Source organism: Trachymyrmex septentrionalis, unplaced genomic scaffold (assembly GCF_001594115.1).
Source record: "Trachymyrmex septentrionalis isolate Tsep2-gDNA-1 unplaced genomic scaffold, Tsep1.0 scaffold16, whole genome shotgun sequence".
Lineage (NCBI taxonomy): Eukaryota > Metazoa > Arthropoda > Insecta > Hymenoptera > Formicidae > Trachymyrmex > Trachymyrmex septentrionalis.
In genome coordinates this window covers 3,338,738-3,348,445 of record NW_017304758.1, presented here as the reverse complement: position 1 = coordinate 3,348,445, position 9,708 = coordinate 3,338,738, and the positions used below count along the sequence as shown (strand labels likewise).

Below are 9,708 nucleotides of genomic sequence, written 5' to 3'. Positions count from 1 at the left end.
ATATATATATTTATATTTAATATATAATTATATTACTTACTTGTTTTAATAACGGCATTAATTGGAGAACGAAATTTTCCAGAAAATAAATTTGAATATTTTGAATCATAAAAATTTTCCAATTTTAATTTCGAAATGCAATTTTAAAATGTAATAACTGATTGTAGAGGTATGTACTTTTAAAGTATGCTTTTCTTTTTTTCATTATGTTTTCATTCTTTTTGCTAGCAACGAAAAAATTATAATTTTGTATTAGTTATGTCATTGTGTAGCAAATAAGCGATATGTTATATATAAACATATATGCATACATAAAAGATGTATTTATCTAAATAAGTAATGGAAAATTGGATACACTTATTCAGATAAATAATATATCTAGAAGATATATTATTTAATTTATATAGATATATTAAGTCATTCAAGCGTAAAACTGTAAATTCTCGGTCGATGACTGTCAAACTGTCCCAAAAAGAGAAAAATTGTAGCGAGGCACATGTTTACGAAACGCGTTAATTGATATCAAGGAATTAGAGAGAAATTCTTTTACAAACGAGCAAGCACATTGTCGCAACGATGGCATCGATCGTCACGTTCTAAAGAATCGAAAGCACGTGCAGCGATCCGATTCGACAGTCTCACCTGGATTTCTATCAAGATCAAGGTTGAAGGCAAGTTTGAGATCTCTCGTTGGATCACGATATGACATTCGCAAGAGAGATGGGAAAGTGCGAAAGTCATACTTTTTTCCAATAGATTATCGTTTATCGTTTATCACAGTTAAAACGATAACCATTGGCGTTATTTATTATAAATATTAGAGAAGGTAATAGAAATAATAAGTCTATTCGTGTTACTTGCACTTTTTGCACTAAGAATCTTCATTTTCTCTCTCGTCCAACTATATATTTATTTCGTTTTAAGCGTAAAATTTTTTGGGAATTTCAAGTAACACAAAGAAATCATATAAATGTAGATGCATTAAACATTTCTGATCTAAAGAAATTTAAAATTGATGATTAAATTAAATATCAGTAAACAGGAAGTTTTATCTGTACATGATATTCGTTTTAAAATGAAGCTTTACAAATTTTTATTTTTTAAAAAAGTGAACATTAATTTGCAATTTATTTTAACAAAAGAATAAAATAGATTGTAATTCAGTATCTTTTCTATCTTCGTATTCCTACCTTTTTAAAAATGTAATATTATCGATATTATACAATTGTACACACTCTTGCGCTTGAGTACCCGATCACTTTGCGGAATTACACACTTACGGGACTTTCGGGATGAATTCACCTCATGAATATGTCTTTGTTAATGCGGGGTAGTTGTAATGTTAATTCGAAATTTGATTGTCTGAGAAATTCGCGCGGTAGAACTCATATATCACGGTTTGTGGTCACGTTCGACGGGCCAATGAATAGAGCACCGCGACACGCGGTTAACTACTGATGAGGAACAGAAATATCAGCATCTGAGACCACTCTCTTTGCCCTGTTCTCACTCTCTCCAGATGGACCCAAGGCGCTCAAAGCGTTCCTTTTCTATCTAGCCAGTGAAATTACGACGAAGTGTAATGAGAGTCTTTTACATCCGTTCCTTTCGGATAAAAAGCATTCGACGGAACTCATCACTTTCTAACCAGATCTTTTTCCTCATTGTTTTTTTACTTAGCACATTAACAAGTTTTTATATGCTTTTCTTCTGTAATTAATGTCTTTTTAATCGTAAATTATTTAATTGTAAATTTATTTAATTTAATATATTTGTTTAATTGAAAATTAAATGCTCTTTAATTTGTCCTATTTCTTTCTGTTTGATTGTTTTATTTCTGAATCGTGAACATTTGAAGTTTAATTTGTTCTTTTATACTTTATTTTTGTATTTCTTAAAAATCACTGCGTGTTTCATAAATTACGATTGTTATTTTAATTACCCATTCTTACGCATTTGGCATAGATTTGTTCTTAGCGAGACGCTAATTATGGTAATATATGTAAACTACATCGCTGTTGTTCGATTCGCTATCCGTAAGCTTCGTAATCCCGAAACTTACTTTCACAGAGAGCCTACAATCGCGAAGGACAATCTGTTTTTTTTTTTCTGCGCGAAATTTCATTTTGATTGAAATATTGTCACGTAGAGATTATTTCTTGATCGACACGACGACACGCGGTTTTCTATAACTGCTTATTTACGCAGTGAGTAATTATAACTTCTTGCGAAGATGACAAACGGAAGGAACTTTCTTTTTCTGATGTCTAGAATATATTCCATTTGTTATATTTTTATCTAATAAGATACACATATGTAACTATATATGTCTAGTAGAATCAAATATAAGTAAATATATAAAAATAAAAATCAAATCTTTATAAATTTTTGATATATTTTATTGATATATTGGTTTGTGAATCATTGATTCAAGTTTTCATTAAATTATTAGGTGTAGTAAAAAGTCATCGCGTTTTTTTAAAAGACATCTATCAGTAAAAACCGCAATTACTTTCTTACCAACAATATAAATATATCTTCATAGAGTAAAGTATCAGCTTTAAAAATCTCTTTTTTAAATTATACGATACGACAATTTTTAATGGAGTTATGAGCAATTAAAGTCAAAATAATTCTTTTATTTAATCCGCGATAACTCAGTAATCAAAAGTCGTAGGAATATTAAAAAAAAAACGATTTTGTAGGGAAAGTATCAAGCTTTCACGATATGTAATCGAAAATTTTCTCAAATTCGTTTTGGACACGTTACAAATCCACAAAGTGAGAAGAAAATTTTTCGTCTTTTTCAGCTCGTAGTTTTTGGTATGTAAAAATTATCAAACTCATATAAACTTAAAAAATGTGATAAGCTTTTAAAAGTAGAGATTTCAAGCTTTAAAACCCTTTTTTTAAATTTGAATTTCATTCATTATTGACGAAGATATTGTATATACAACTTTGAGCTAAAAAATACGCGATGACTTTTTACTACACCTAATATACAATAATTATATAATTTTTAGATAATTTATGCTAGTATTGTAAATTCCAAAAAGTTTTCATATTGGCATATCGCTGTCAAATTAACGCAGGAAATACATTTATATTTTTTTTTTCATTACTTTCAAATCGAACCTCGTAATTTGCTGTATAACAACGTGATATAATGAATAATGAAACGTCATACATAAATTTGAAGTCATTGCCAAGGCACACTCTACACCACTTTGTGCCATTACTGTGCTATTTCTGTGTCATTTACGCAATTACGTCTCACGGTCTTTTACCATATTTACATTCCGCGCCTGCGGCTTGGAATAGAATGGTTGACGTGAATGACCAGCGAATGATTTTTTGTCACAAGATAATAAAAAAATCTTATATTTATTTTTCATAAACATTTAAAAGTACATTCTCGAATTTTGTGATGGCCAATATAAATTTTTTCAAATTAATATCGCAATTATTATTTATGTTTAATATCACGTTATAATTATTAATTAAGAAAACAATAATTACAGGACTCTTGATGTTGAAATAAAAATTAACAATTTATGCACTGAATACAATACCGCAGTCTCATTAGCCTATTTTATTTGTAATTTTTATTATAATTATCAATGAAATAATTTTATGAAAAATTTACCAGCACATAAGATGTGTATCTTGAGTTAAAAAATGATATAAGTACAAAAAAAAGAATAAAAAACAAACTAAAGATAAGGAAATGTTCGAGCATTTTTTATGTTACTTCGACAGAGCATAATACCGGCTATAGTCGTCTCTAGATTCTCTTTTATCTTATACAAGATGTCAGCACGCATTGTGGTATTTGTGGCAGTGGTACGTGGTGGTAGAATGTGATATGGAGTCGTGGAAGTGGAGGTAGTGTGCCAACATGGCTACAGCCGACGCAGATGACTGCGAGCGAGTATTAAGGCTGCGTTTTGTTGTTCATTGTAAGTACTGAAAGTCTAGTACACATAATGTGAACTATAGATTTTCAGTACTCGCGCAGTGAATAACGAAACATATTCTTTTTATGTCGTTATTGATTAAATCCGGTGTATTTGTAAAAATAATTTCGTTATTTCAAGGTTGAGAAATTCAATTTATTTGTTAAGGAGAATGTAACTGTACTCCATCGTGATAGCGATAGCCGTAAACAGGAGTTACTCACGTTTACTCTGCTAATATTGTGTATACTTCTGTATTTTATCGTCTTACGTTTGAAAGAAATTTGGAACCAGTGTTTATCAGAATACATTCACAATGACAGACTCAGAGAAACTCTTCGCTTGCTCCACATCGGGTTGCAATATGGTATGTGATAACTATTGTCTTTTACTGAAAAAAAGTAACTTATTTCGAGATAACAAAAAACTATAATAATGTGGGAAACAGCAGAATTTTTAGTTTTTATTTACAGAGTTTTACAAACGAGGATCAATTAACAGTGCACAAAAAGAAACATGACATGATGCTAAATCTTAATAATAATTCTAAGAGTGCTGGATTCGTTGGTAAGATATCACTTGAACAAATTTGATTCATTTATTGTCAAAAGACATAGAAATGTGCTAAACGATTAATCAATATGTAGCAGATCAAACTCCAACACCAACAAGGTTTTTGAAAAATTGCGAGGAAGTGGGTTTATTTCAAGATCTGCAAAACGTAGTCAATCCTTTCGAAGAGACATTTCGAAGGGCTGTTGAGGCTGGAAATACTGGCACGCTTATAGTATCAGAGGTGAGATAAGAAAATCACATATATATTGTCTCAAATAATTCATAAAATTTGTAATATGTATTTATAAGTGTTTTTTTATTACTTTTATAAAAGGTATCGTTCAACATTGGTTCATTTTTTCATATAGGCTGGAATAACAGATGATACACTGCATACTCCTCATATTTTTCCCTATATATCAGATGTATTGCCTGCAAATAGTCAAATTCTTTCCGAAGACAACGTCGAAGTCCCTCTTGCTGAAAAAGATGAAGAGAAGGAAAGCGCTATAAAGACTGATGAATGTAACAGTATTAAATTAAATACAAATGAGACGCAGGAACTGATGAAAGATTCGACTGTCACGTCTGCGAAAGGTGATACTCTCCCAGCGGATATTATTGCTTCAAATACAAATATACCTATAGCGCCTAAGCTTTCACCGACACAACCTACGTCTCACTTGTAAGAATGCCCCGTTTATTGTTATAAAATTAGCCCATGCATTTCATCGTATAATAAGCCTTAATTTCTCTGATTTTTAATTCAGTATATTTTCTATGATACAATTTACACATGATTAATTCTTTAATTTTAGTTATTTTTAGATATAATAATCAATCAAGTTTTTGTTGTTGGATATTTTGTGCAAGATAATTAATACGTGTTCCTTAATGTAAAAACATTGGAGCTATTATATATATATATATTATATGTACACGATGAAATCTTATATATTCTATATATATTATTGATAGATTTAAAACATCTTTTTTTTTTGCTAAGGTCTATCAATGGTGAAGAAGTGCAGTTGTTATTGAAAACCGCGGATGGTAAATTAATGCAATTGTGTGCGACACCGGTATCGGAGCCTTCTAACATATCGAACGTTAATACTGAACAGCAAACCGTTATTATCAAAACTGAACCAGCTCTGCGGTGCGCAATGAAACTGGAGCCCAAGAAAACCGTGATCTCAAGATTATCATTAGCAAAAATGGTAACATCTGATTACGGTGATAATTTACGTTTCAAGATAAATTTTTTAAAATCCCATTACAGAAGCTGAAACAATCCCTGTCTAAGAACGCGCAGAATCAAAAGGCGATTGAAAACTATGCGAAAACGGACGTGACTGCCGCTTCGAAAAAGGAGGGAATCAAGAAAACGATCGATCAGCTTAAGAAAAAAGACATTCTTGAGCGCAATCGTGCCAGTTCTATGCGTGCAAGGGCCAAAAGAAAAGAGTGGATTCAAGAACTCCAAAGAACAGTAACTAACGTAAACGAGGCGAACACGGCCTTGCAGATGGAGGTGAAAACTTTACGCAAGGAAGTTGCAAGATTGAAAGCTCTTTTGTTGGCTCATAAAGATTGTCCGGTCACAAAGGCGATGCAAAAAGGTAAGTTATTAATTTGGACGTTTGTTAATTATGATCTCCATCATGAATGTTAATTCTTTACATTCATAAAGCTATTTTATTTTCTAAATGTCTCACTTTTATTGCTCTGTTCGTGTAATCTAATTAAAAAAGATTAAATTGGAGTGATTTACTGTCGTATTTTAATATTTTGTTTTCGTTCCGACATACAGAAAGAATATACTCGGGCAATAATTTTGTTGCAATTGATCTTTTGAATTTTATAGGAATAATTCTTGGACCCAAGCTAATATCAGTAGACAATCCGGAGATACTTACGATGCCGATATGCAGTACCAATGGCGTTCCTGTAAAACGGTCAGTCTCTTATACAACGGAGATCCCGAGTATGTCGACGAAAAAATCGATCATGTCAATTACGAAAAATCCGGTGATACTTCCGAAGATGGATTGCGGCACCGCGAATCTCGCGATTCCGAATGCGACGATCATAAAAACTCTACCGGCATTGAAGATCGTGGGTGTCAATCAATTTATGCCGGAGAAGTCGGAGGGAACGAAACAGATACTGATCGTGCAAAATCAACCGAGAAAATTGTGCGAGGCTACATCTAGACAGATTATTCAGATAAATCCGAATTACGAGGTAGAGAACGCGGCATCCAAGAGTACGGGAACATAATTAATCGTCCTTAAAACTTTCGTACATTTGTAATTCAAATGTCGAAGTTCTTGTGGTTAAGACGATCAGCGAATAGACGAATGAATCGATTCTATGAGCTATGCAATACGTTATCGTGCAATAGAGCAAGTTGTATGACGTTAACGAAAATAGTTACAAAAAATCTACGCGTCTTCTATTTTTATCTTCCATAATAAACTCGATAATATTTTTGTGTCATATTTTAATGATTCGACGAGCAATTGTTTACCTTAAACCGCATCGCAGACGCACTCTTAATATAGAGGAATGTGGAATAATACAGGGAGTACTATTTTTTTATATTATTTATTGTGTTTATAATAAAAACAGATTTTTATTGAGATACGATTCATTTTATCCTCTCGTCAGTGTAAATTATATATCTTACAAATTCTTCATCAAAAGAAATATTACCTATAAAAATATAAATTAAGTTTTTATTTATAAACATAAATTCTTATATAACATATATTTATGTGATACAATCAATTCATGTTCTTGTTCATTTTTGCACTAATTAAATAAATTTAATTCTGTTTATAAAAATCTTGTTTATCTTGTTAAATTGTTAATGACATATGAATATAAATTAACGATTAATAATAGCGATAATAAGGATTGATTATTAAATCTTATATTATTATATATAAATTCAAATTGAAGAATAAACAGCCTGCATTGATCCAGCCACATGTTTTCGATATTTAGCAGACGAAAGGCATCTAATGTATCCAGTCCCACGATGATTCTGTGACCCTCGGGCCCTTATCAGTTCTCCGTCCAGTCGTCTAACAAACTCTACACCGGACAGGAGAATGATAAGGGGCTTTGGGCACGCATTGCTTCAAACACGGGAAATGGTTATCGAAAGATGGAATTCCGTTCTGACATTCCGTGCGTGTTGCTCGAGATATCTGAAAAAGATCCAAGCGATTAATTACTTTTTCATTCATCGAGAAAAACTCGACAAAATCATAAAAACGGAAAAAGTGTTATTGTATTCGATAGGGACAATTACTTCGAAAATAATGTGTTTCTACTTCACTTATATAATATTTTTATGATGCACGCGTAATAAAATATCTTTCATCCGGAAATGCATAAGCTGAAATCTGTTGCTAATGTTATAATCGGATTCAAAGTGTTTGCGCCCTTAAGAATATCTCAATTTTACTATTCATGAAGAGTCAGTCTCTTTCGTAATCTATCTGCCTGAAAAGTATATTTGACCCGATTATCGAGACACGTGGCATTATGCCTGTATCGCGCGTGTCGACTTCCTTCAATCAGGCATTACGTCAGAAGAGCGAGAATTGTTCGAATTGTTCGGGGCAATCGGGCATAGATAAGCGCGCCAACAAAGGATAACCGTCTTTCTCGAACAAACACAAGATTTCCGCTCCTTCACGAATCGGAGTGAGTCATATTCGAGGACACAACGGGCCGTGTGAGGCATCCTGCGGGCTTGGTATGCTGTCGGTTACTCGGTAAACTCTGTCAACCGCTTTCTCGTGTCGATAACAGACGTCGATAACAGACAGCGACCGGTTGGATACAGTACGCGGCCCTGTTCTCTCCCCCGATTTCGTCGATATTTCCTTAACCTTCGTCGTCTGCGACGAATCAGTCCTGCCTAAGCACGCGGTAGAGAGCGAAAGCGTTTACTTTCAAATAAAGGACATTCTTTTTTTTTTTTAGAGAGCAAACGCTAATCTAGGAACTATTGCATTTACGATATAATAATTTTAATTATTTATGTTTGGGAAATGAAATATTAAAGTATGATTAAAAGAGATAAACATTACGCACACCAAGTGACCCACAAACCCCGTTTTTATCGAGTTAATCTGCTTAAATAAAACACATTTCAAACCGCAAAATAAATCTGTGATTTAAAAATCCATTTTCTATTTCTTCATAATTGCCATCTTTTTATAATATTCCTAGGTCAAGTGATTTAAGAATAATATTATGCTGTCGCTAAATAAACGATAACTATATGAATAAAAAACCTATTGCTCTTAAAAGTATAAATTTTCGCTTAAAAATACAATTGAATAAAATAATTCGACATGAAATAAAATTAAAATTAAGCGTATTATATAAAAAAGAATATTAATCTCAGAATCGGTTAGTGACTAGAAACTAATCAGAGTCTGACTATAACAAGGACCGATATTTTTCATCAAAATCGTGCGAGCGAGAAAAGATATGTTTTATCTCACTGCGCAGCAATGTGAGAAAGAAAAAGATATGTGCTATCTCGCTTTGACTAACGCGATTTTGACGAAAAATATAACCAATCATAGGTTATCTCACGACCAGACTTTGATTAAAGGGTCTTTACGTCTCTCTACTAGTGAAAGGATATAATTCTGTTATGACAATCCATCAATCGGCGCCAATAAGATAATCCACGCGATTGTGAGAAAATAAGGGGAAAAGAAAGAAGAAAATAAGGGAACAAACGAAAGTATTCTCAATTTCTGAAAGCTTCTGCTTTTCAGATATTTCTACTGAGTAATAATATCGTCAATTTTCGATAGTGATATTCTGAAAGATTTCAAATAATGACTCTTGATATTTCTGTAAAATGATATTTATCTTACTTTTGTAAATAATTTATAAATAACTAATAATTCTTACTTGTGTACTATCCATTAAATCCTGTCGATATCGTCCTTTCGAAAATGCTGAAATTTCGTAGCTCATTCCTCAATTATTCACGTTGGAATTTTACGTAGAATCGGTAACTTGTCAGTCGCGAAACTATAAACACGCAAGTTCAAAGCTTCCTCGCAAGGATGTAGTTTGCGTTCGATCATTCGTAGAATTCTTGGCGTCGATTCGTCTTGCCAGCCCGCTCAATCGACGCACGTACGGAAATAGCACC

The 9,708-nt window shown here is 32.5% G+C and overlaps 2 protein-coding genes across 7 annotated transcripts in view; one reads left to right on the top strand and one right to left on the bottom strand.

The window, feature by feature from the left end:
- Nucleotides 1-1,439, bottom strand: part of LOC108746171 — a 24,159-nt gene extending 22,720 nt beyond the window's left edge. The window contains 1 exon segment of the mRNA XM_018482769.1: nt 1,191-1,439. The gene's annotated coding sequence lies outside the window, so the exon portion shown is untranslated.
- A 2,448-nt stretch (nt 1,440-3,887) lies between these two features.
- On the top strand, nt 3,888-7,096 carry LOC108745960 (cyclic AMP-dependent transcription factor ATF-7). Of its 6 annotated transcripts, none has more exons than XM_018482400.1 (8): nt 3,888-3,959; nt 4,125-4,323; nt 4,430-4,523; nt 4,604-4,752; nt 4,880-5,196; nt 5,518-5,731; nt 5,794-6,133; nt 6,379-7,096. In XM_018482400.1, exons 2-8 carry the CDS (start codon nt 4,273-4,275, stop codon nt 6,792-6,794), a joined length of 1,581 nt encoding a protein of 526 aa, XP_018337902.1. In that variant the 5' UTR covers nt 3,888-3,959; nt 4,125-4,272; the 3' UTR covers nt 6,795-7,096. The 6 variants fall into 6 exon arrangements, with proteins under 6 accessions (XP_018337902.1, XP_018337905.1, XP_018337900.1 ...); XM_018482403.1 differs by having other exon boundaries at nt 3,908-3,959; nt 4,098-4,323; nt 4,607-4,752; XM_018482398.1 differs by having other exon boundaries at nt 3,908-3,959; nt 4,098-4,323.
- Nucleotides 7,097-9,708: the final 2,612 nt, after the last annotated feature.

Bases quoted from the DNA above. Each gene is read 5' to 3' on its own strand.
- LOC108745960 (XM_018482400.1), top strand. From the start codon at position 4,273: ATGACAGACTCAGAGAAACTCTTCGCTTGCTCCACATCGGGTTGCAAT. The intron at 4,524-4,603 runs GTAAGATATCAC...ATCAATATGTAG, and splicing joins TAAGAGTGCTGGATTCGTTG to CAGATCAAACTCCAACACCA. The intron at 6,134-6,378 runs GTAAGTTATTAA...TGAATTTTATAG, and splicing joins CACAAAGGCGATGCAAAAAG to GAATAATTCTTGGACCCAAG.